Consider the following 27,522-nt stretch of genomic DNA (forward strand, 5'->3'; position numbering starts at 1 on the left):
ATCGTGCAGCCCTAGCGGACATACGTCACCATAGGGACAAGGTGAGGTGCTCTCTGGTTCTCCCTCACATCGTTTTGTTTCATTGCACTGCACATCCAAGTCTCATTTACTCAGAGACAAACACTGAAATGATTCTCCTCCTTTGTGGCTCAGTAGTAATGGATGAATGAGTCAGGGTTTCCATTCCCAGCGAGCTCACTAAAAGCTGATGCACTCATGATACTGAAGGCACTCATAATAAAAGGGTGCATCAAATATATAAAGCCTCAGATCATTTTATGTTTCTCTGGTTCGCTTAGAGGAAGAAACAGCCCTCAGACTTGTGTTTCGCTTCAGTGGAGCACCTGCTGGCCTAGTTTACACTGGAGATATCAACACACACACACACACATACACACACAGAAAATGTGAACAGAATGAGGGATCAGAACTGCTAAAAATACTGCTTTAAAAATATAAGCAAGTAAATTTCTGTTTTGTTTCTTTATTTTCCTTCTTCCTCTTCGATACTTAACTAAGATACACCCAAAACTACTTAAAGCTCACCAGTCATTTTAAAATGTTACCAGTTAGTTCTGACCTCCTGGTGTTGGTGGGCGACCTGCCAGAGTCTCACCTGATCTTTCATCCGGGCTCTCCGTGGTATTGTGATCTTCATGTTGACATCTTCAAAGAATTCAGTGTTGGGCTCCTCCTGCTCTCCGGCGCTCTTCACCGCAGCCTCCACTCTGCCTCCAGAGGGCGCCGGTGAGGAGTGAGCAGAGTCTGCGGGTCGAGGTGAGACGCTGTCCAGTCTGTTGACGCTTCCGGTGCTGGCGTTGTCGGCCTCCTCCTCATCATCACTGGACAGGACGACTAGGGACAGAACATCAGACGTTAGATTGAGTGTACTTTTGAACATCTTTGACATTTTCTTTCAACTTTTGTACTTAGGTAGGAAACAAAAAAAGGAAATCTGACATTTACATCTCCGAACTGCCTCATTGTATTCTGAAGCAGGTTTGAGGCCTTGTTACATTAAGTCCAACAGAAAAGTATGGCTCAAAAATGTGTTATTTGTTTTAACACACAAACCTTTAACATTACACTAAAAGCATCTGGACCCAGGTGCAAATTTAAAAAATTCAAACACATTTTAGTATTGAACTATCAGCATCCTCTGAGTAGTTCCTGTTTTCTTTGTGGTCTTATTTTATATTGTGCTTCTCATTTACGTTAAATTTGTTTTTTATCTGGTAGAGAACAACAGCAGGTAATTCACCAAGTGCTGTTCAAGAGGGCAGCTTGCTTTGAATATGCTGTATGTATATTATGGCACAGTTGGGATCTACCCGCCTGTGTGTTTTGTTTACTTTTCCTACAGCAGTGACGTCTGTGAGGTTTTCCACCAATATGGGTAAATAGTGATGAGAGAAATTTCAACTGAGTTCAGTTTGTGTAAAGATTAGAAAGTACAGATTTATTACACACTTTCCTCATGTGAAATATCTTTATTTGAGATTTAATTTATACCGAAACACGCTTGTGAACTTGATCACATGAAGGCCAGTCTCTAACAAGGATGAGAAAGATAAAAAACATGCAGCTTTAAGTGTAGAAATGTACACATTTTTAAATGACATTTTTTAAGTGACAGAAATAAGTGTGTTCTCCTTTATACTGAGGAGGCTTTAATGCATTTGGAAATACATTATCTCACTAATACACTGATGAGATTGCTGTTTTTTCCGGGACCTCTTTATCTAATGAGACTTGCATTACTGTATATTCCTTAAAGTAGTTCTTCAGACAGGCAGCAGAGTGTCAGATTAAAAACTGACAGGCTGTCAAAAGATCTCCACAGTTTCCTCTCTGCTCTCTCTGTGGTAACGTACAGCGTCACAGGCCAATGTGAAGCCTTTTACAGTGATGTCTATATTCATTTAGCAGAAGCACAGGGGCTCTTACTGCTCTCCCCTGGGTGCTGTAGTCTGGACACTGAGGAGAAATCTTAATCAAATGTTACATTGATGACATTTCAATCATCATGAACACTGGCAGGAAAGAGCTGAGTAAATGTACTGAAATAGTGATACTTGTACCTTACTTCCCATTTTGACAAACTCTTCCTCCACTACATCTTTAAATTTAAAAACATTAAAAATCTTTCATCATGAATGACAACAAAATTTAAATATATTTTGAGTCTTTTTTTTTTTTTTTTTTTTAATAGAAAGCCAGTCTGGCTCTTGGCTGCAGCTGTCAGAGTGAGACAGCTGAAAACACGACAACAGCAGTAAACTGAATCCCAGTTGATCTCCACTGGTTGACAGAACTGTTGCCAGGAGCCGAGATCTGCACCGACGCTGCTACGGATGTGTCAGCCTGAGAGTTTTAACTCGCAGCTTAGTGTGTGCTCTGGTCATGCTCGCTGGTAACTGGAACAAAATATTCGAGAGCCACCCGTGCATTTGTAAAACCTGTTTCATGACAATGTCTCACTGGCTGCATGAGGGAAAATAACTATTGGTTGATTCTTCTTTTATTGATAGAAAGTCATATACTTGCAGCTCAGTGTGACATAATGCACTATAATGCAAATTTACAGCAACCACGACACCAATGAGCTGGTTACACTCTCTATTCAGCTTCTATTTTTATCTTCATACTTCTCTCATCTGCTCTGGTATTTTCTCGCTGCTTTGTCGACATCATCATCGACAGCTTTTTCAAACTGATCCCAGTATTAGGAAGAAGTTGCTGCCTTATTAATTTGGCTTTTAGTTCAGCTTTGAGTCATCGGCTTGTGTTTTGTGTGCGCAAACTGTGCTACCTTCGCAGAGAGAGTCTATTCTGATAATAAGATAGGTCCATAAGTTAGAAGAACTTTGCTGCTACATGTTACAGGCACCCCAGATAACTTTAACCCAAGGCTTGATAAGGCTTGAGTTCAGGCTCAGGGCGACAAGTCAGTGCTTTTTACTCACTGGGGTCGTTGAGCTCGTGCTGGGCCGCTGTCCTCTTCCCTTTGGGCGCGTTCCTGGCTCCGCAGCAGCTCGATGTCCCGGCTAACAGTGGGGACCTGCCGTTGCTCAGAGGCGCCAGGGTGCCCCTGGTGCTCGTGATGCGTATGGGCAGAGTCTCTCCGCGGGGCCCCCTTATGGTCGTAGCCGGTTTGTAGAAGTTCTGTTGCAGGTTGTTTGGTCCCGGGGAGGGTTGGGATCGAATGGGGGGTCGAGGAGTCGGTGATGACAGAGTGGCCTGCTGACAGGGCAGCAGCGCCGGACCGCTCCCACAGTTGTGACACTTGGTGCTGTCTTCGCTCGGCTTGTTGCACTTCACACACACCATCTGGTAGACAGTCGTCCGGAGAGGCTGCCGATGAAAAACTCGTTAAGAAACACAAACTACAAAAATCTACAAAACCTTTTTTAAAGCAAAGATGTTTCATTTGCTGTTGCAATTAAGTTACGTGATTTCATACACACATAAAAGCATATATATTATTTGATTCCTCCTCTTCCTGTCCATAACAGCGCTTTGAAATGTAGGTTAATGTCAGTATTCACAGAGTGCTTTGAAAATACTGTACTGGGTTATGGTCATGCCAATGAAGCCCTTTGAATATAATAATCACTTAGCATAAAAGAGGATTTCAAGCCATATAAAAATATGGAGCAGTGGAGCTTAAATGGCTGGGGTATTATTCTAATGTAACAGATCAACACCTAGTTTCCTTTAAGGTCTTCAGGTCTGACAGAAGGTAGAAAACATTTTGTTTGGTGGGAGGGATGTTTTCCATGACATGATTTAGCTTTGGTATAAGCCGCAGTAACACACTCCCTGTCTGTGATAATGCTTTTCAGTCACACTGTCTTTCTTTCTAAAGGTCACTGGCTGATCACAGCACATTCTGTCCCAGAGAACAGAACAGCTGAATATGAAGCATTACATGTCTACAGTAACACTGTGCCTATCCGTGGCTCTAGCTGCAGAGTCGGAGGTGTGCTGCAGAGGATGTGAGGACAGACTGATGAAAGGATGATGGACAGGCAGAGGCAGAGCCCACTGAGAGGCTGCTCCACACACAGTACATCTCATATTTAAGGATTCACATTATCAACCCCAACAAACATACTTTAGGAGGAAGGACACGTGTGCAGTTGATGTGATTTCTGAGTAGTGTCATTTTAACCTCCGTGCTGCTGCTGTATCAGCTCTTACCTCTGCTGCTTTGACCTGTGAAGGAAAAGTACAGCAGTCCTCCAGAGGTTTCCTCTTCTGCTGGACACGACGCTTTATGTTCAGGGTCTCCCCTTCTGAAGGTTACACAATAAAACAATCAAGACAAAATCACTTATTTAGTGATATAATCTAATATTTAAATTACTCATTTTATAGCTTATTATAATTGATTTATAGTCAAAATTCTGGGTAAAATCTCACAATACTTTACAGGAAACTAGAAAGCACTCAGAGCATGCAAGGCTTCACAATCACAGGTGAATCAGGCAGCGACCGATGCAGATAGAAGACGCCAGAAACAATAAATATAGAATAGCAACAGGAATCAAAAATATCTGATGACTGATATTGTTTTTGTTTGATACCTCTTATTATTATTTATTCATTTCGGGTTTTTTGTTTGTTTTTTGTTTTACATTTCTCTAATTTATCTGTACTTATTTCTATCTTTTTGCTGCTTCTGGGGATCAATAAAGGCTTAACTTGTCTTTATTAAGGCCCCATTCCTTATGGGCCAACATATCCGTGGATACCAATATATCTGTGATAAGCAAAAACTGGTTATTCTTACTTTTGCCAAAGAGATTTTGGTTAGTAAGTCACTGAAACCAAAATAACGGCCTGTTTTCTAACATGAGAGTGAAAACTCTGAGCCCTCCCAGCCTCCCCTTACTCACATATTGTATCTTCCAAAATAAAAAATAAACACAGTGTGAAAAGGTGGATGACTAAAAACAACATGGGGGACAGTTTCATTCCAGGGTCACCTTTATTTTCTGTATTTTTAAAAAAAAAAAACATCTGATTATTTCGGTATTCGATGGAGTTGTTTCGGTTAGAGAGCCGTTCTTAGCCCAGCGAGTGTTTCATAAGCTCTCACTCGGCCAGGAGCTTTGAGGATTAAATGTGTGAGGCCTGAGATCTCCTCCTCTGCTGGCAGGAGCAGGGAGGAGGTTCAGCTCGCATCTGCAGCCCTGCAGACGCTGCTGGCTGTCACACACGTAGTCACATGCATAACCTGCTCACACACGCTTTCCACAAATACAAAGATACCGATCAGTGGAGACACACACACAGATGCTGCGCACACATACCAAAGCCACATACAAGCAAACCACAAGCGCACACACAAACACACACACGATTCAGTCTTTTCCTCCCTGCTAGTAACACAGTGAGCACATCTAAATTCAAACTATCGGCCAGTAAATTACTCCTTTCTCTTGAGAATGACAAAACAATCCTGTGTGATGTGTGCTGTGGAGCTGTGAACTCTACCTGAGATCTCTGGACAGGTGAGGACGATGCTGTCCACTTCTACAGCTTGCTGCGTGGTGGAGAATTCGTTTCTGCAGGAGAAAAAAAAGACACTGTGGTCAGTATAATCGCTGCATCAAACATGTTTTACATACAGCAGACAGCAGTTTGGGGACCAGGTTTTTGGACCACACTGAGAGGTGATGCTAAAAGTGTAACATCAAGAAGCTCACGTGTTAAAATATTGTATTTATTGTGATAGGACATGATGAATCTTAAATGCTTTTGCGCCAAGATTTTGAGTAAATATAAAGGCCTCTTGTCTGAGTTTAACTGAAGCTCACTGATAAGACTATAAATCCAAATCAACAAATTTTCAAGGATTTTCAAGGCTCACGTGAACCCTGCAGGTGTGAACAGTTACCAGGCAAAATGGGTGTAAATACTTGTAGACAGACAAACTTCTTCCAAATTGCTAGTGAATCGGACAAGGTTACCCCCACCTCTTCACTGATGGTATTAGATATTTAACTTATTGTCAGTAATCCCCATGATAAAGTCTCTGATAGTTTTCTGAAACAAATGGTCACTATGTTTTTAGCAAACAAACAGAAGGAAATACTGCATTTGTTGGTGACTTTTTACAGCGGACGATGTCTGTGTGATTGATTCAAAATAAACTACAGTGTGTGGGTTTATGGTAATGAAGGAAAAGGTCACCCGGCGCAACAGTGTGGCTCATTAATGTGTTTTTAATCGTTTTTGAAGAATAATGGCGCTCTCCGGCACAGAGGAAGAAGTTTGGGGTTTTGATGTAAACACACTCAACAGATCTGGGTCAAAGGTCACTGGATGGATGAGAAGCGACAGAGATCACTGGCAATAAGCTACAGATATTTCACCACGGCATGAAAAAGCTGAGGCGCAGCCGGCTAATTATCAGCCAGAATGCAGCGGTAAGTTGAATGTCTAAACTGCTGAATAACAAGCAAGGTCTCACTGCTGCCTGAACATCAACATCAGATTGTTTTACTGTTTTTAAACGTATTTTTCTACAGATGGCAGTCAAAAAGTGACAGCAAAATAGAATTAACTGTACATACAGCATGTTCTTTATGACAATAAACCTCATACTGAATCTTAAATGATTAAAAGTGAACGTCAGCTGCAGCCCTACTGAGGCTGGGACAGATATGAATCAGTTATGAGCTGCTGCAATATGTGCGAGCCAAGTGTGAATGAACCCTAGTGGAAAAGGTTTTTCATGTTTTCAATGCTATCATGGTGCTGCGGAGAGACCTCCAGCACCGACGTGAAAACATCTGCTGCGGAGGCCCTGGCAAGAGTTTCTGTTACAAAATCTTGTGAATCCAAAATTCTAATTTATACATAAGAGATTCTTACAGACAAAACCAATGCTGGAGGCAGTGGGGTAGAAATAATGCAGACCACTTTTATATTTTCTGGCTTTATCCTTGAATTATTTCCACTGCTTTTGCAAGACTTTGCAAAGGAAACTGTGTAAATATTGGGAACAAATGTTGATTTGTCTCTTGTCACATTCTCATTGGACATTTTCCCACATCAGCTTGAGGCACAGGATGAATTTCTCTTGAATATAATTTTGGCAACTAGCAAAAAAGCTCTCACACAAAAGTAGCTTCAGCCAAACCTTGCAAAACAAAGGACTACTGGAATGCAACTTTCAAGGAAGTAAAGGTGGGTTTGTCTAAATTTATCAGATGTAACACATTAACACAATGTAATATGTAACATCTTATGTAGCTTTAAAATATCAATACAAATATAGTTTAGATGATCAAATTCACTTGGATACACTCAACACAAATACACTTTCTTTATTGTGTCTAGAATCTTAAAGAAATTAAATTACTTCTATATTTAGATTACCATCTACGTGTTGATTTATTTTATTTTTAGTTAATTTTATGTGGATGACAGATACAATATGTGTGGTTTGGGATTATGTAACAGCCCTCAGAGCCCTGACACACTGGTCGTTGGTCTATATTGGGCTGCTGATGAGTCTGTATTCCTAGGTTATATAAGGTAAGTTAATTTTTTGCGACCATAGAGCTCTTTGGCAGAAACTCTTTGTAATAGTTTGTGGTAGTGTTCACTTGCACAGGGTAAATATAATTTGTTCTTTCAACAGTAGGTTGTGTTGTTTATGTGGGAACTAATTCACTAGCGTCTTGAATCCATCCTGTCCAGTTTCCCTTTTTTAATGATGAGTGCTGACGACAGCAACCTGCTAGTATGAAGAGTTATTTCTTCTCACACAGGCGCAGAACGTATGTGCTGGTTGGCTGTTGGCTGTGGTCCTTTTGGTGTGCTCAAGTGCAACTTTTTGGCTGAGACACAAGTGATGCAACAGTCTGCCTTTGTCACAACTAGCTCTTTGATGTCATTTTGGTGTATCTGTCTTCAAGTGTGTGTTCTTGTTGATGTTACTATATTGATTGTATTTGCATCGTTGCATTGTTGAATTTATCATGAAATAGATTTTTTTTTTTGTTTAAAAGTTTGTCAATTTCCATGTTTTTGTGCATGAAAATAGTTCCAAAAAAAAACAATCCCAGGTAAGGTGGGCTTCAGGCTCTACTTACATTTGAACAAATACAAAGTGTAAGCAGTTAGGTTTGGGAAAAACACTCATACTAAGTAAGTATCAGCACTGGAAGTAAGCACTCAACAACACTCTAAATTGTTAATGCAGCATTTAAGCAGAATTACTGCCTCTGTACGCAGTCAGGTTTTGTCACAGTCATGCAGAAGCTGCATTTTACACGAGAAACAGCATGTCAGGGGAAAAAAAAGGAAACCACACATTGACATTAAGTCTCACAGCATGTCAACAGTGATGCTGCTGACACAAACAAAACCTGGAATAAATGGAAATGTACGATGTTCTGGAGACAGAAAACGGGCATGAAATGAGATCCAGTCTGTTAACAAAGGTTTACTCGAAGTGATGCAGCTGGATCAAAGTCTTACCTTTCCTTCAAGTCAAGGCTGCTTGAAGATAAAAATCAAAGAGTGAAGCATCTCACTAATGCAGTAATTCATTTTTTACAGCCTATACTTCAATTTAAGCTTTTTTTTTTTTTTTACATCCATCCTCTATTCAGAAGATGGATGTAATGATCCGAGGTACGTGTTCAGATTTAAATTACTTTCATCAACATTTAAGAATATCTTATGTGCATCAAATAAAAGCTTAGTTTAATCCGAAGCAAGAAAATGCACTGTCTCGCTCGTTTATCTGCTTTTTCCAGAGTAAATCGAGTAATTCTGTCTGCTAGACTAAAGGTTTAAAAACTGAGGAGGCTTTCCCCAGGGGGATCACAGAGTGAGAGACATGAGGGCAAAGATTCTGTGTGAGGTGAAAGGAGCAGGTGCATGCTGGTGATCAGAAAACAGGAAGTTTCTTATTGTGGTTTTGCCTGTGGTTTGGTCAGCAGTTACAGCAGCAGCAGAGGCTGTCACAGACAGCTCATGGAGGCATCTAACGTACTTAAACCCATTTCACAATGTCATAACACTGTCAAATATCAACACAAAGACATGAAACACTTGTTTTTGGGTTCAGCGTCACTTGCCCTTTCTGAGGAGATCATGATCTCTAATGTGCATTGTGCATAAACGCCCATAAATCCGCTTGGAAGTCATAGGGGAAAAGTCATTCTTTTTAATCCCAGAACTTGCCTGAGAATCACTATGGTTTTAAGTTTTCTTAAATATCAAAAGTGATCCAGTGATAGCACTGTTTACAATGTCGCCATGGATGCAGAGACAACCAACAGCTAATTCGGCATACTTTTGATAGTGCCACTTTGCCAAATGTGAATCAGTATAGGCTTTGCTGTAGCCCACAGTGTAACTCACTGAATTCTCCTATTATGGGAAGTGTAGAGAATGATACAACAACATAGAGAATGATCATCCTCCAAATAGAAGAAAGTTGTGTTTCTAAAAAAAACTGGGTGTAACAAAGAGCAGCACAAGTCAGGAGTCAAAATCAAAGTCAAGTCAAAATGCAACTCGAACTCACTCCGTCTTACCTTTGGACTGGTTTCCTTATTGCAGAGGGCATTTGTGCGTGCTGAAAGTGTCGCCCTTGTAAAACGATTCCTTGTGAAGGTGCGGGACTGATGATAAAATAGTTGGTTCTGTTGGGCATGGGGGAGGACGTTGCTACTGTGAGAGGGACCTCGCTGCAGAGAAGGAAGACAGCGTCAAGTCAAACATAAAGGAACCACTTTGTAGTGCTGTAAACAAACGTTTACTGCCATTTAATAGTGTAAATACAAGCACATCATAAGAACACTTTATGTAAGTGTCTGAGTTAAGCACTGACTAATCAGATTTACAATGCTCAATCTATCTTGCGCAGTATCTACGAGACATTTAGATACAGCAATTATACCATTTAAATCCATTTTAAAAACATTCCTTTATAAACTAGCAAATGATTTAATTATTATAGGGTATGGAGTCTGGTTATGATCTCATTATTTCATTCTGTTTTCAACCTTTTTTTTTTTTTTAGGTTTTTTTATATAAAATGGTCTGTAATGCACTTTAATAAAGACAATACTTATAAAAATAAATGTATTACATTCCCATCACTGGGTTCACAGGAAACTATGTGATGAACAAACAAAAGGTAATTAAAACGGAACAAAAAATTGATTTCACATTTTGTCAGGTGACTAAATGAGATTTATCTACTACGATAACATTTTGCCAGTTAATAAAAAATGGTGTAAAAAGTAATTTCAGAATTGTTATTGAAATACATTGTCTATCATCCATATAGGAGAGCAGGAAAAAAAATAATCACTGTTTCCTACAAAGATCATACTGCACAATCTTGACTCTGACTTGAATCTGTTGGCAAGTGTAGATTTATTATTAAAGTTGAACTGCAGTCACTTTCTCCACATTTCTGACTTCTTTTAAATCACCAGCGTTTTAATTTCCAAACCTCCTAAAAATAATCATATTCCAGACTCTAAAAGCTGTGAAGCAACTCTGCACTTGACCAACAAGTGCAGTAAAAAAACAGCAGAGTTTCTATAAATATACACATATGCAGAACTGTACCTGAGCCTTTTGGGCGCCAGCTTGCTTAGAGGCCTCATGTGATTATTTGGCCGGTTTTCATACGTTCTCAAAGGGTCAGAGGAAGTGAAGTGCCTAAGAGTGGGAGACTGGGGAGAAGACACACACACACATTAATAAGAAACGCTATAGGAAACAAGACTGTACCAAATGTCACAGGATAGTTATCAAGATATTTCACTCTGGATCAAAGTGGTGGAGTGACATCATCACATGTAAGCTTGTTACGTGCTGAGCAAAGTATGTGAAGTTCCAAAAACATATTAATTAACTACTTTAATTCCCTGTAGCTTCATCTGTTTTTTCCTGTCATAAATCAAATCTGGTGTGAACAACAACAACACAAGCAGCAGTACCAGCCCTCGAGGCCTCCTGCAGCACCTCAGCAGTGTTAGCTCATGGACTGCTGGGGTCCTTAGGGTGCCATTGCTCTGCAGCGCCAGGCGCCAGCCAGGCTTTGGCGCTGTCTGCGGGGCTGATGGGAGAGCCACGCGAACCCACCGGGAGTCAACATTAGCAGGGTAAGAGTCAGAAAATGAGAGGCAGAGAGGAGAGCGCTCAGGGTTTACCTTTTTCTCCTCGGGGGAGGTCGGCTGCTCCCTGTCCATCTCCTCCACGCTCACCACGCTTGCACTGAGAGGAAACGGAAAAAACATAATACATAAGTATTATGGTCAGACTCTTGTGTGTGTGCACTTTACGTAATACATTTCTACACAGCATATTTTATGTTATTTTATATGTCTGTGTGTGTGTGTGTGTGTGTGTGTGAGTTTAGGTATAAAATGACATTTCTGCGCAATGAAAGTGGATTCTAGGGTTTGACCGATATGGTGTAACATTACTGCCGTTATCTTTATTCAATGGTTTTAGTACTGACTATGGCAACAGCTGATATCTTTTATTATTTTCACATTGAAAACTACAACACTGGAGTTTGGCAGATACATATATTGTGCCCCTTTAGTCTACACTCACTGGGGAGGACAGATTATTAAAAAAAAAAGTTCAGTATTTTTTAATCAGTATTTCTTTAAAATAGCTACTTCCATCAGAAACTGATCATTATAACTGTCATAGAAGTAGGATTCGTTGAAGAGCTGTTGTATTTGACTGCATTAGTTTTAGATGGAAATAATAAACTCAAACTGGTCAAAATTAAAGCTAACTTCAACTTGATGCAGATTCTATTTGGTAAAACAACAAACTAACTAGTTAACTTGCTGCAAGAAGGTGAGCTTTCCTCTCAAATTCCCTACTAAATATAGCTCATGATTAGAAACTTACTTTTTTAGTTAGTTATTTTAAGCTGAGTAAGGTGCCATTAATGTTTACACCTTGCACTGTTATGAGCATGTGCCTCTAACCCATTAGCAGATGCACACTTCTTACTGCGTGGTGATTTGGTTGATGGCTGTAATTTAGTAGAATGAAAATAGTTCCTACATGAAACTGCTCACAACAAGGTCTGTGGATTATTTTGAGTAACTGGGTCATAGTTTATGGAAAGAGACATTACTGATAAGTTTGTAAAACATCTCAATGGCTGACATCTCCAACACTCTGCAAATCACACCAAATCAATCTGAAGTGATAAATAGCACTATGGGTAAGTGGAGGAATCCATGTTTTTGATTTTGGGGTGAACTGTCCCTTTAAGCAAGGAAGCACAGAAACTCTGGTATTCATTACAGATGAGTCAATTAGTTCATAATTATTTAACTGCAATTTCAATAATCAATTACTTGTTTCAGTCATTTATCATGCAAAACTACCAACTATTGATTTCTTACTTTTATATGGTTACAAATTGAATATCTTTGGGTTTTGGACATTTAAAAAACCTCCCTCATTAGTGGCCTTTTACTATTTTCTAAATAATTTTATAGACTAAATGATTGAAAACAGGTTAAATAAATAAATCGTCAAAGAAAACACTCATTAGTAAATCTTTAAATGATGATTAAATGTACAATTTTTTTTTAGAAAAAGATTAAAAAGGTGCAAAGAAAGCTGCATTTAACTGCAGGTTTAATTTTGTGATGAGGATGCTCTTCTGTCCCGGTGATCAGTTTCTACTATTAGCCAACATATCGGTCCAACCCTAGCAGATTCTGATTTGTAAAACAGAGAGGATTTACATTCAGACGGTGTTTTATGTGAGCGCACAGATCCGTAATGCTGCACTAAAAAGGCCAATGCATATATCATCAGAGACGGGAATAGCCTGCTCATCAGCAGAGGTGTCACTGGGGTCTTTTTCCTGTATGTGGAGGGAGAGCTGTGTGTTGGGAAAGTGATGCAGTGCAGCGCTTGGTGGTGCTGAAAACGAGGGCTGGGGAGAGAAGTGCTTACTCATGACTCCTTTCCTCTTCACTGTCACCAGAAAGAGAAAAGCTCCAGTTGTGCTTGTACCCTCCATCTCGCCTGGTGTCTGATCTATCCAGGGCTTGAATTGAATAATAAACCAGACTCACATCAGTGCAGGGACACAGGAGCAACACACAGCACATCAGCTGAAATGAAGCCACATTTTCACTGCTGATCATTTCAACTACATGATAAGAAAAACTGGTAACAATTAGCAAAGGAGAACGTTTGGGTCCTTGCTAATTTTGCAAATATGCAACTGCAAATGCATCTTTATAAATAACAAAAATACACTCATGTCACTGCAGTTAAGTTTGATCAAAGGGCAAATTTATCTTCTTTTTTTTGCAGACATAATTAACTAATTCTTTTAGTTATGGTCAATAAGCATGTTTGGTGATATCAGGTGGATAGTGCCAATATCCCTCTGTAAAAATAAGATTATTATTACACCACCAAACATTATGATTTGTGACATGAGTGTAGCTATTAAACTACTGCACATGAGTAAAATTATTCAGCACCTTTTTCATAATTTTAACAACTTCAGAGCAACTGGAAATTGCATTCACGTCATTGTTAGAATACAGATTACCCTCAGCTTTAACAGTCTTGGACGTTTTTTCCAATACACAGACCACCAATTTTTGTTATATTATCTTTTGAGATCAGAGCCAATGTCAAGACCTTGGTTACAGGTAAACATGTTTTTCACCAAGTGCTCACTTCCCATCAGAGTGTTCGTTATATGTCAAATGAAAGACCCATAAAAGTCCAATCCAAAAAAAGGTTTTGATAGAGCGCAGGTAAACATCATTCAGTAATGAACTTCACCAGGTAATGAAAGGTTTAGATACAGTTAATTTCCCATTTAAATGCATCTGTAGAAGGTGAGTGTGTGGGTGAGCAGCGTACATGTGTGCAGAGGGTGAAGTCTGCAATCTGACCGAAGGCTGAGAGTCAAAAGGTTACTGGTCCACATAATGCCTCTTTCTCTCCTCTCTGTTTCCAGTAAAGTGAAGACATATACTGCTACCAATATTGAACTTATTAAGTGGTTTATCAAATTATGCCGGCCTTACACCAGATGGCTTTTCAAGCTATTTTACTTTGTCGGAGTAAAATCATGAGAGTTTTGCTGGAGTTGGTGTGTGCTGCTGTGATCTCAATCATTTGGTGGAAGGTGGTCATAAAACTGACAGTCTGAGCTGTCTTACATCAGGCTTTTTCTCGTCTCAACGTTCTGACAAAATCAAACAGGTTTAATATTATCGTAAGTGTTTACTCTTGGCTCATTCAAAAACTGAAGTTCAATGACATGAACATTGTCAACGACCAATAGCTGTGCTCTCTCCAGCACCAAACAGGAAGCAGCAAAGCGAGTTCACAGTAAACACGGAGCGGACTCTGCAGAGGCACAAGAACGCAAACAAGTCTCATTTCTCAAGGTCTGTGGAAAAGAAGGAGATACTGGTAGAGGTGTGGAGTGAACAAGAGTCCGTGTTTAATTTTGTGTGCATCTGACACACACACCGGCACTTATTTTTGTGGGAAATCTTAACTTCTGAAATGATTCACCTCCCATTCCCAGGGTCTCCTCGTACTAAAATAGTACAGCTAACCAGCAGCGAGCTCAGGTGACAAAATCCAAAATGTTAACTTTATAGGCAATAGGGCTGCAACTAACGATTATTTTCATTGTCGACTAATCTGTCGATTATTTCTTCGATTAGTCGACTAATCATTTTATCGAAAAATGTGTTAAAATGTTGAAAAATGTCGGTCTGTCTCTCCCAAACCCCAAAATTATGTCATCTAATGTCTTGTTTCATACTCACGCCAAAGGGTTTTAGTTCACTGTCACGGGAGAGTGTGTAAAGCTGCCAATATCTGAACGTAAGAAACTGCAATAAGTATATTTTGGGGTACTTTTATAGTGCTTTCCTATAAAAAATGACTCAAACCGATTAGTCGACTACTAAAATAGTCACCGATTATCTTAATAGTCGATTAGTCATTGATTAGTCGACTAATCGTTGGAGCCCTAATAGGCAAATACAGTTTATATTTATGGATCATACTGATGCTAAATTGACAAGAATACTATTGACATATGACGCCTTTTATCTTGGGTTTCTAGAGTTATGTGTTTTTGTAGACACAATATATTACACAATGCCGTAATATTTTCCTGCAGGAGCAGGATGGGAAATGATCTCAGAGGGAAGTTGCAGTCTTGCAAATAGTGACCGTGCGAGATCCCTAGTCTTTGCGAAATCTTATAGCTTGTGACTTCATACTTAGTGTCTTTAGATGTGAGAGGGTGTCAGACTAAAGTCTTTTAAAAGTCCTCTAGTGTATGGTGGGCATTAAATGCATTTAATACAATGAACTTTTGCACATTCCATCCTTTTGTTTTCAAACAATTGCATTTTCTATTTAGGATTTTTGACTTTTGCAGTATTTGCTTTTTATTCTTATTTTCTCTGTGTTAATTGTTATGCACCAAAACATCTGACAAATTTCTTGTATTTCAAAACCTGAAAATGTGGAGAGAATGAAGTCCTACCTAGTACCCGTGTTGGGTAAAGAGGCAAAAAGAAGGTGCTTTTGTGGCATGAAAACCACAGCCAGACCGCATAAAGTCAACTTGTAGAGGTCGACATCGACACCGACTGGGTCAGGGTCTGATTCCCCAACATAGCCTCTGATGCTTTAAGTGTTAACAGTCACAGCACTTTCCTTATAAGGTAGACTCTGTTTGCTTGTTCCTCAGTTTGTCTAAAAAGCTGCAAAGCATATTTAGTGTTTTTATTCTGTATGCCAGACACGCAGAATTTGGCATCTCATTCTAAAGCACCCAGAATTAGTTTAAGGTAAGTATTTTGAATCTTTCAATGTATGTATTCCTCTCAGGAGTCTGCATGGAAGTTTAGTTCAAAGGCTGAATTTGATTAAAGCCTGCTGGTGCATTCATGTACAACTGTTTTGGAAGTGTTGGCCAGTAAAACATCTGTTATCTCAATGCTGATTAATAATCACCTCCATTATTCTGCAGTCAAGTTTTGGTAAAGACAATAAAGATATGCAAAGACGTACATTTTATGACCACTCAACAACAACAATAATTTATCTCCTTTTAGGAATCTTTGTTTAGGTCAAGAACAGAAAACACAACGCCTTGGTGGTAACCTCCAGGCACAGCAGGTTGTACTAAACACAGATCAATTACACTCATACTGCAGTTTTGTACTATAAAGTTGTTTTACAAGACCAACAATTATTTCCTGCATATTGGTTTTTGTTTATTAAACTAGCTTTCAGTGTATTTAATTATTTACGTGTTTATTTTAGCCAACATGAGCTTTAATGAGGTGACACGTGGCTGGTCTCTTTTTTTTTTTATTAGAGGAAAACAAATATTTAAAGACGATAATGTACTGTATCATTATTGCATGGTACAAACATGGACAGCTCTTCTCTAATGAATAAAACGCTTTTCGCAGTTAGCTGTCACGTGTCAAAGTTCAGACAGATGGTAATTATAAACCTGCAGGAAATGTTTTTTAATTTAGTCACAGATTGTCTTATAGACTGGGTTTATTTCTGAAAATGATCTCTTTATGTTTTATTTACTGTATTTCCCCGAAGTTTAATTTTCAATTTCTGGATGACAACTGCTGCTGTCCACTTGCTTTATTTTAGTGTCTTCTGTTTTCTTACATGTGCAACTATGTTCATATACCTGCCAAAGGGGTTGCTGTGAAATAAGGAAAAGTAAAAAGGAAAGCAGATATATTTCAAATACAATAACATACCAACTCCTCCGTAATGCCAACCATATTGTTGATGCACAAATCTTAACATCTGCTGGATGTTGAGACAAGTTACGCTTTTTCCCACGAGGCCCTGGCTTCCTATTTCTTCCCCATATCAACTGAAATTTGTTAATATCAAAAACAACAGTCAATACCAAAACACAAAGCAGGGGATTCAAAGTTTCCTTCTTTAAACTAGGGGAACATAAACCATGTAGTTAATAAATAAACATACTTTATGTTGGATGATGTATTCTCTGCTTTAACAAAAACATCACTTCAGTCCTGCCATTTTAAATCCAATGACCTCACAAACTTCACCTACATAGTCATGCTAATGCATGTTATCCATCTGGCTGCAAGCCCAGCAGGTAAACATGAGTTAAACCTCTTACAAGAATCAGTCATTTCATACATACACATGGCTGAAGTACAGGCCCTAAAAGCTGCGTCTTTTTCTGTCCCACAAACCAAATTCTGAGCGTCTCGTCCCATTTTCCTTCTAGCGTCATACATAATGCTTCTGCCCTTCCCCTGCAGCTGCAGGAGTGGATTAGCAGACGCTGAAGAGATGGGGCTCATAGCATAACAGTCTGAACATTTTAGGGGGGGGAAACTGCAGCCTGTTTTTTATTGAATTATCCATTTCAGGGGCTTTTTAAATGACAAGAAAAATAATCTTCAAAAGTTCAAAAATCATACATTAGATTATGATCCCTGAGCTCTTCTGCCTCAGTTGGTTCAGTCATCTCCTTCAATCCTGCACGAGCCAAATTAAGCCCGTTGTAATCTCTTCCAGCTAATACACAGAGTCAGCCACAAACTCTGCGAGATTCATGCTCCATTTTCCAGCTTCATAAATCACAACAAATGCCCTGATAATGCTTGTGAGGGGACATTTAGGTTCCTGCTGAGCTTTAGCACACTCATTTATTTTACAACAGTGGATTTCCTGCTGGACATATCCACGATAGAGGATCTCTGACTACAACTACGACTACACAAACCTACATTCATCCAAACAGACTGACGTTAGAGGTGCTTGTGCAGCTGAGAGAGAACTTTGACTGTCACATGATCAAATACAAGCAGCTTGTTGTCAATCATAACTGCGCTCAACCCTCAGTGGATGTGTAACTCATCTATATATTAAACACACAGTTAATCTTCCAAAAAGACATGATTCAGAGAGCAATCCTGGGGCCCGCTTCACCACATTTGCAAAATGAGATAATTTCCTCTCCTTTTACTCCATCTCTCCCTTGTTTCCTGTCATCTCTCCCCTAATTCTCTCTAATTACGACATTAAGTGCCCTGAAATAGAATAATTTGGAGAAAAAAAAGCAAAGTTCTGTAATTAAAACACACCAAACTAGCAAGTCCTGTACAGCTTGCAAATGTATCTGCAATTTGGGAAACCTGACGCTGCCAATATTTGCATATCACCTTTGTGAAACTGGCCCTGGCCCTTCAAAGACACATTATTGTAGCCAGGTAGGTTTCCTTTTAAATAACGCTGGATGTTAAACCTGTAATACTAACTATAACACATCCTTTGGACTGAGAATTAAAAAAAAAAAGTCAAATACAGAAAGTTGGCAATGCAAGTCAAAATGATCAAATTAATGATCTTCACTTTTTCTCTCATTTTAAATCTAAATTTTGCAAATTTTAGACTATGATCGTATTTAGATATGTTGCTTGTAAAGCTGCTTGTGTTTTGACAACAATTGACAACATTTAACATTCAAGACTTCGGCTTCTTTTGTTAAAAGAATAATGCAGGCATTATTTTTTATTTTTCTGTCGTGTCAACAAATCCCTCGAAAAGACCAAAGCCTGCAGTGTGTAAAATCCGTCTGTCAGTCCTTCCTGACTTCCAGTTTGTGGGTCTCAGCTCCAAGCCCTTCCTTCTGAAGACATCCATCTTTAAGGAGGAGGAAATAGTGCACTTTTCAGGGGCTATATGGCAAACTAATCCACATTTGTGCTCTGGTGAGTATTTGGAGCTGTGGTGTTGAGTCAAAATAAACCAGTGTGTGTGTGTGTGTGTGTGGTCACGGTAATGAAGGAACATGTCACCCAGGGCAACAGTGTGGCTCATTGATGTGTTTTTAATAGTATGCGGACAACAGTGGAGCACACACAACAGTTGTTGGTTGATACATTCACTGTTGGTTATGATCTTTCCATGGGATTTGTTGACAGTAAGAAAAACATAGCATAACACCAGATGTATCCTTTAAATGAAAAGGGGTTTAAAAATGAAAGTAAGTATTATTTATTGACACTACAAATGTAAAACAGCCTCATTCCTTGATATATAGTAATTTCAAAACCTGTCTTTGGGTCTGCTTTCTGAGGAGATATTAGGGGCTAGGATGTTTAACAGCAACCCCTAATTTGACTGTAATACCTTAAGTAAAATTTAGCAGTATATCAAAGCATATTGTTGCATCCCAGCTTCCCTGTCCTCTTGATACTGCCACTGAGCAAGGCAGTAATGACAAATATAACCCAGTTTATCTCCTCTTCTATCTGTGAGGTGACAGGTGAGCCTCTCAATACGATGATTTAATACGGTTTATATGTTATATTTTTATGTTTTTAGGCATGTGCCATCCAAATTTACAATGTGAATCATTAGACAAAGTGAAGACCACCGTGAGTAATGTCACAGTAACGGTATTACACACTGGGAACATCATGTTTACAATTGGACTGGGAACGTTAGCCAGCTAATTTTTGAAGCTAGCAAGCTAGCACGCTATTTTTGAGACTGGTTGAGTGTCAGTTAATGTTTAACTGTTTATTATTGAAGTGTTGGTGTGTTTTGCTGTTATGTATAAACGTTATGTGGTGGCTAAAAGCCTCGCAAAGGCAGGAAGGCCTGTCTCCGCTATCGCTACATCCAGCTCTCACATTGCAGACGCAGCTAACGTCAGCGCTAACGGTGCTAGCTCAAAGCCGCACGCCCGATAATCAGGCTACAATCCGTCGAACCGGACGGCCCGGCCGTTGTTCCGTCTTCCCCCTCACAGGCCCAGAGATGTGGCGCTGTCACCGGCCTGCCAGCGCTCATTTCACCCCAGGCTAGCTGAGGATGTCACACCAAGCAAGCGCTAGCGTTAGCCACCTAGCTCCAACTGTGCTGCTCCACACAGGACCGGTTGTGTGTGTGACACCAAGCGGACCCAAAAATCTGCCTCAGCAAGCAGAAATACCGAGCACGGTGTGCGGGGAAAATGGCAGCTGGCCGGCCGGTGCAGCGGTGCGGGGTGTCACAGCTTACCTTCGAAGAAAAAGCTGCGGTTGTGGGCCATGTTTATTCCATGATCCTCCTCAGATGATAGTGTTGCTCATCGGAGACCCAGGGCAGCAGTTGGGCTCTATGTATGTCTGGAGCTGTCTGACTACTGCCTTCAACGAGATTTCAAAATAAAAGCTGCTTTCTTTAGTGTGGAAAACAACTGTGCATTCCACATACTCTAACATTGGGGGGAGAAGTATGCAGGTATGTTTTTTTATGTATAAGTAGCAAAACCACAGTGTAACAATATTATTTTACAGGTAAAAGTCCTTTTTTCAATATCTTACCTGAGTAAAAGTTCATATAGGATAGGCTACCATTATATTTACCTGTTGTCAGAGTCAGAATCTGCACATACATGGAGTGGATGATTATGTACATACACTAAATACAGCATGTATAATTTATATTGAAATATGATATGTAAGAGACAGTAAAATTATAATCTGCAATGGAAACAATGAATGTTTTGGTGACAAGGTGTTATTGATAGTGTATGGTTAATTTAACTGTTCATGTTGAAAGAAACTGTTCTTGTATCTGGTTGTTTTGGCATACAGCAGGGATACTCAACTTTTTTTGGTTTGTATTATATATTCATAATCTGAATCTGCAAAGCAACTAAAGTTATAAAATAAATGTAGTGGAGTAAAAAAAATACAGTACAGGAGTGGTAGTGTAGCATACAATAAAAATACTCAAGTAAAGTACTCATACCTCAAGATTGTGCTTAAGTACAATATGTAAACAAAGTTACTCTCCACGGCAGGGCAGTTTTCATAAAAGAGTCTGACAAGAGGCAAATATAATTGTATCCAGGAAACTAAGTATAATTACATAAGAACTGTAGGGGGTTTATTGTAGGACTGCTGCATCACTGCATTAACTAAAGCTGGATATACTCTATAAACTTGCAACCACTGTAACCTCTGCTTTAACTATTATAGCAACATACTGCAAAGAATCCTAAACTACATAATGCAAGTGAGGATTTCAACATAAAAAGAACATCTATGTATGAATTCAGCCCAATGGGAAAATTATCTCACTGAATTAAACAGGTAAAGGAAAATAAAATGCCAAAAACAAGTAAGAAAATAAATTGAAACTTGAAACTTAAACTTAAAATAGTTGGAAGTGTACCAGAAAAAAGTGATTCACATAGGCTACTTCAAATATACTGCAGATTCACGCAAACAGATAGCACATTACTTACCCTGTGGGGGCTGAAACAACTAAAGTGTGAGCATGCTTTTATTTTGAAGGTTCTTCCGGAACGCTAACGGTTTAATTCCTGTGAATTTGATACCCTACTAACCTGCACAGCTCTGTGCACAAGCCTGGAGTTTGTATATGTCAACTTTTTATTCTGACAGCTATTAATCCAAGTTTAAGACGCACACGTGTATGTTAGCTTTATTAATTTGATAATCAAGTAGAAATTTACACTGCAGGAGATTAAAAAAAAAAAGATGTGGCAGTAAAATAAGATAATGTTAATGCCATATTTTAGGAATTATAAGACCCTATCAGGAAAATGAATATTACAAGAGATTTAAAAAAAAAAGAAAAGAAAAAGAAAAAAGAAACAGCACACAATTAAACAAAACAACCTGCTGTAAAGACACATTTTAAATCACCCCTCACATTCTCCAGTTGTATGAAGAGACGGTGATCAGAGCTAGATGGCGATGTTCCTCATTAAAATGAATAATCACCATCAGTATCATGATGTCACCACACACACTGGTCTGCAGCAAGACTGCACGTACAAGTTATTTTAACCTCCTGGCATCCTAAAATGTTGTGGATTATATGCAATGTGATGTGATTATGTGCAAGTTAAGATCAGATGATATAATGGAGGGAAAATTGTACTTATAAAGGATTCTGGAGCTTCAAAAATTTTCATTATCAGTGAATGTGTTTATTATTTTTTGATTAATCAGTTACAATGCTGTGAATGCCTATATGCTAGGGTTGTAGCAATATGTTGGCTGATAGTAAATATTGATTATTGGGACATGCAGATGCAACACAGGGGTCAACATGAAGTGAACTGCAGCTTGCTTTGAATCTTTGTAAGTACTAAAATGTATTTTTTTGTACATTTAATTTTCATGTAAAGGTATTTAATCAACTTAAAATGTTTTAAATCAATTGTTTAATCTATTAAATTACAACCAACAGTCTGATAACTAAACATATTACGTTTACAATGATATCAAACAATGAAAAGCAGCAAATTCTGACATTTGAAAAGTTGAAAACTGCAAATGTTTGGTATTTTTTTCTTAATAAATGACTTAAACTAACTAAAGCTTTCAGCACAAAAGTCCTATAATATCCACATAGTCAGGTGGTGTTATATGTAGCTACTGTTTTAAAATCTTAATGCTAAGATAAACCAATTGTCTCATGGCTTTAGCACTCAGTACGATGACATCAGATTGATATCAGTCTTCTCATCACACTCTTTGAAAGAAAGCAATTAAGCAGTAATTCCCACAATGTCCAATTTTGCAGAAACATCAACCCCTTTCCATGCTCCAGCTCCTACCTCAGACGAGAGCACAGTACAGTTTCTAGCAGTATACATAGTCCATAATAATTCACAGGGAAATGTGCAGAGTTGCAGGAGCAGCTCATTAGAGTGAATTGAGTCATGGCCTTCCCCTCCGTTAAAGCACTGCGATGATTATCACACAGCAGTTCTCTCGTTCGTCTGCAGAGGTTCAAATTAATGGAAAATTACAGATAACAGAGGGATGATGGCAGCCGCTTGGTAACTGTGTGAGTGCAAGAGGAAGTCTGGATGTGGTGAACAAGTGGAAATACATTAATTATTATTCCAGTGTTGCTTTGTTAGCGACATGACTGTATAGATGTTGATGTTGGTCTGTTTGGTGCACCACTTTGGTACAGACTGAAATATCTCAATAAATATTGGATGGATTGCCGAGAAATTTTGTACAGACATTCATGTTCCCCAGAGGATAGATCCCACATATTTTGGCGATCCTCTGCTCTTTCCTCTAACACCACCTACAGGCCAAAATTTTCACACCATTCTAAAATATATCATAATCTTCTGCATGTGTTGGTACAAAATTCACTTCAGATAGTCATGCTCCCCAGATGATTTATCCTCCTCACTTTGGTGATCCTCTGACTTTTCCTAAACAATTTCGTTCTTAGTTAAAATATCTCAACAGCTTTTGGATGGTTTTCTGTGAAACTTGGTACACATATTCATGGTCCCCAGAGGATGAATGGTAATAACATCGGTGATTCTAAGATTGTTCCCCAAGAACATTCATTCATTCATTTTCTGCAACCACTTATCCTCTTGAGGGTGCCAGCTGACATTGGGCGAGAGGCGGGGTACACCCTTGACAGGTCGCCAGAATATCACAGGGCTGACACATAGAGACAGACAACCATTCACTCCTACGGGCAATTTAAAGTCTTGTCTTTGGACTGTGGGAGGAAGCCGGAGTACCCGCTAACTACCCCTTGACCAGTGCAAAATATTTTTGGTAGAAACAAACAGTAAACCACCGTGAATGAGAATGTCCATTTGCTGTTGCAACTGACACTTAATAAAATTGAAATTAATTGCATTTATACTATAATCATTTTAGAAATAATGTGTGACTAATAATTTTTTAAAATTAACTTTAAAAACTACTGTTTAAACTGTAACATTGATCAAAACCAAATGACAACGATAAGTAGAAAAGCCAAAGAGAGCTCATATTTGGAGACCAGAACTGCTTGTTGTCTTCTTTGAAACTACCACTGAGGGGCACCAAAGCTGAAAATCTTTTAATTATATGCACAGAAGAAAAACAAAACAAACAAACAAAAAAGTTTAATGAGAGATAGAAGTTAGATGACATGCTGTTTGTTTATTCCATCCAAGACAAATGGACGAGTTGATCCTTCTGAATCAACACCTTGTTTTACACTGAACTCCTGTCAGAGTGCGTGGGTGTGTGAATGTGTTGCCCTCCGCCAGCTGTTTTATTTCTTTGTGAGATGATGATGTGAAAATGATCCCTCACACAACATCATTATGTCTCTGTGTGGGAACATATTCTGCACTTTCGTAAGATTGAATATTTCCAGAAAGAAGAAAAAACACTGCAGGACATAATGACTTCCAAATCTCTGCATGTGTGTGTAATTATGCAAGTTGTTTTGGCCTCACTCATTGTTTTATGAAACGATGTGATTATTTTTCAAGTGCTAACATGTATTTAAATTCCTTTGCTGTGTTTATTCACGAAAATATCCTTATAAAACCTCTTTATAATCAGTGAATCACAGCAGGAGTGACATGTAACACTGCACACTGACTGTAATGTCAGCTGTGTTGTGTCTGCTGAAGCTGGATGTCACACTTTATAACAGCACGGAGCTCAAAGTATCACTGTTTCCCATGTTTTGACACATAAACTTGCTTTCATCAGGAGCAAATGTTGTGTTTAGAGCCATGAATAAATCATATTATGTTTGAAAAAGGCTCGCCTGGCCTACTTCAGCTAAAACTGCTGAGACAGTCAGAAGAAATGATAAATAACGAGAAATTAGTGAGCACCAACACACATATTTATTTCCACAGCTGAGCTGCACTAAAACTGGGCTGGAGGATGCCACAATGTGAGAAACACATAACACATTCACAAGCTGAATGCTGAAAATAATGAACTCTACATGGTTTATCGATGATATTACATAGTTGTTTCTTGCACAACATATTCATTTTCCTGTACTTATAAATATATATATCCATATTATATGTAAAATGGCATTTACTAAACTTTAGACTAAATATTTGCTTTGATAAGCTCCTTAAAAAGACTCTGAAATACAAGTCTTAACATTTTATTTTATTGTCCTAAATCAAAACTTGTGTGAGCGAATGTTAACACAAATGTAAAAATGTATTTATTTATTTCATTTACTTATGTATTTTTTTAAACAGAATTAGTTGTTCCATCTGCCGAGGAAGACCATGAGATGCAACTGAAAATCTAGTAAGTAGACCTTAAGTTGAGATCTTTATGTCAAAGTAGTTTTAAAAAGTTTTATGTGCTATATGAACCCATCAACCTAATACTGACGTCTACTCACCCCTAATTTTATTACTTGGCTGTCGGGGACGAGACAAGTTAAAAAGTTGATTATAATGTTTGACTTGAAAAGTCATAACTGGACTTAATCAAGCTGGTATTGAATTTCAACTTGATATTTTGTAATTTGACTTTGTAAGTCAACACTTTGGCTCTGTATCTTATTGTTTTGACCCACCATCTGTCATTTCTGTCAGTTCTTAGATTTAATTTTACATTATATTTCTATTTTTTTCTTTTCCTGGAAGAGCTTTCATAACATACAGCAGGGTTTACAGCCGCAGTGTCAGCATCTTCTTCCTCTTCTTCTTCTTCTTTTTCTGCATCATGCATTATACCATCACTTCCTGCTCTGGAGTGACAAGATTAATAAACAGTGTAGTTTTAATCTCTTTGCCCCTTTATTCATCTTAAATTGAGCTATATGCCACATTCAGAGCATATCAATGATTCAGTCTGGCACGGGATAACTGCAAATGGTTCTCAACATGGAGGTGGCTGAGCCCGCAGCGAGCAGCTAACTGTGCTAAACACAGCAACAGTGCTGACAGAGCTAACCGTGTTAACCAGGGGTAACTGGAGGGTGGACACTCCACTTTGGCAATGACACCGTCCCCAATACCAGTAGCATGAGTGCAGTGCAAAGCAGCAATGATGAGCCAGCCCGGGGGATACACACTCAAGGCCTCAGATGCACAAACATGCACATGCGGCTGAACCAGCCACCACAACAACAAAACAGAGAGGCTCAGATTACAACACACACACACACACACACACACACACACACACACACACACACACAGAGGGAGCATGACTTCATTCTCCTCTTAGGATGTTATTACTCCACTATATCTGTACATAGCAAATAGTGGCATGCTGCTATACTGATGCTCTGAATGTAACATATGGTGACCCTAAGAAGCATTAGGGTTGTTTAAATCATCTTGTTCCACACTGTCTCTCTGACAGTATATTTTCTGTATCATCTTGTTCCAGTTCTTTATCAAAGCTGTATGATGCTAACACTGAATGAAGTATTCACTCCATGATTTTTATGGCTCCATAACTCCATCAAATGGAAATATTCTAGATGTCTTGTGCATCATTTCACACACATTTAGCCTGGCACATTTGGTATCTTTGGACTTCGGGATCTCCACTGGAATCTAAAATACATTTCTGTGGATTTAAACTATATTTGGCTGCACAGGTCAATTAAGTTTAACAGGTTTAATATATATACCCTTATATGAATGTAGAAGTCTGACATCAAACATTTCTAACCAGTCGCTGTTATTACATTTACACATTTAGAGGACTGTGCAGCCTGGATTCTTGAACTGTTGTATGTCTCCATTATTGGATCTACTAGAAATTTGATTTCCATTTAAAACAAATCTAATCTGATTTAAAATAAATTCCCCAAATCCAACTTGACATATTTGGTATCTTTGGCAACTTTGGAAACAGGACTAGAATTTAAAGTTTGTAGCTTTAAGAAATTGAAAACAAAACAACCTGCTAAACCACAGTAATACAACTAATGAAAACCTCATCAAACCAGCACGAGCTGAGCCAAGCTGAGCTAAGCCAAGCCGAGCTGAGCCAAGCCAAGCCCCTGGCTGTGAGCAGGAGGAGGAGTAGCCAGGCTGCTGGACTGGCTGATACTGTGGCTCAGCTGTTGGGGGTTTGTTAAAGCCTCAGTCAGTCAGTCAGTCAGTCAGTTCAGCTGCTAACACAGACTGAGAGCACATGTTAAATATAGAGCAGACTCTCACTCCTGACCAGGAACAAACAGGCTGAAAGAAGAAGAAGAACTGATTTTATTGAAGCTGAAAGAAAGAGTCTCTCTCTCTCTCTCCTCAGTTCTAACTCGCCCTTTGAGCTCACAGACCAAACTTGGAGAGGACGAAGCTTCACACCGCTCTGTTACTGCGCCTCCAACTTTGGCAAGAGAAGAAGAAAAAGACCAGAGAAAACTAAAGAGGAACATTAAAGGACAGAAGATATTTCAGAAATAATCAGATAAACACAGTGATGTGAGAGCTGAACTCATCACAGAGGACAGGAGTCATATTTTGGGACTGAACAGCTGTGTGTGACGCCTCTGACGGACTGAGACCAGGTAAGATAAAGTGATGTCATCACTAACAGGTGTTTATTTAAGACTTGGTGAAGAAGAAAATATCACTTCTGATAATATTCAATTAAACATCAAACACTGTGTTTAAAATCCTAAAAACTATTGATAATT

The 27,522-nt window shown here is 38.9% G+C and overlaps 2 protein-coding genes across 5 annotated transcripts in view; one reads left to right on the forward strand and one right to left on the reverse strand.

Annotated features, from left to right (window-relative positions):
- Positions 1 to 20,242, reverse strand: part of senp6a (SUMO specific peptidase 6a) — a 32,329-nt gene extending 12,087 nt beyond the window's left edge. The window contains exons 1-9 of one of the 3 annotated variants that reach the window (XM_050057699.1): positions 20,110 to 20,228; positions 12,985 to 13,078; positions 11,199 to 11,262; positions 10,612 to 10,718; positions 9,567 to 9,719; positions 5,503 to 5,573; positions 4,204 to 4,295; positions 2,967 to 3,354; positions 617 to 855 (exon numbers count right to left, since the gene is read on the reverse strand). In XM_050057699.1, coding sequence (XP_049913656.1) covers positions 617 to 855; positions 2,967 to 3,354; positions 4,204 to 4,295; positions 5,503 to 5,573; positions 9,567 to 9,719; positions 10,612 to 10,718; positions 11,199 to 11,262; positions 12,985 to 13,078; positions 20,110 to 20,140 — 1,239 coding nt within the window. In that variant the 5' untranslated portion in view covers positions 20,141 to 20,228. Of the gene's footprint in view, positions 1 to 616; positions 856 to 2,966; positions 3,355 to 4,203; positions 4,299 to 5,502; positions 5,574 to 9,566; positions 9,720 to 10,611; positions 10,719 to 11,198; positions 11,263 to 12,984; positions 13,079 to 20,109 lie in introns of all 3 variants that reach the window. The other 2 variants (XM_050057698.1, XM_050057700.1) reach the window with 2 other exon arrangements.
- A 4,910-nt stretch (positions 20,243 to 25,152) lies between these two features.
- LOC126399104 (filamin-A-interacting protein 1) overlaps positions 25,153 to 27,522 on the forward strand; it is a 47,054-nt gene continuing 44,684 nt past the window's right edge. The window contains exons 1-2 of one of the 2 annotated variants that reach the window (XM_050058898.1): positions 25,153 to 25,169; positions 27,135 to 27,393. The gene's annotated coding sequence lies outside the window, so the exon portion shown is untranslated. Of the gene's footprint in view, positions 25,170 to 27,016; positions 27,394 to 27,522 lie in introns of those variants that run through there. The other variant, XM_050058897.1, reaches the window with a different exon arrangement.

Source organism: Epinephelus moara, chromosome 12, assembly GCF_006386435.1.
Source record: "Epinephelus moara isolate mb chromosome 12, YSFRI_EMoa_1.0, whole genome shotgun sequence".
NCBI lineage: Eukaryota > Metazoa > Chordata > Actinopteri > Perciformes > Serranidae > Epinephelus > Epinephelus moara.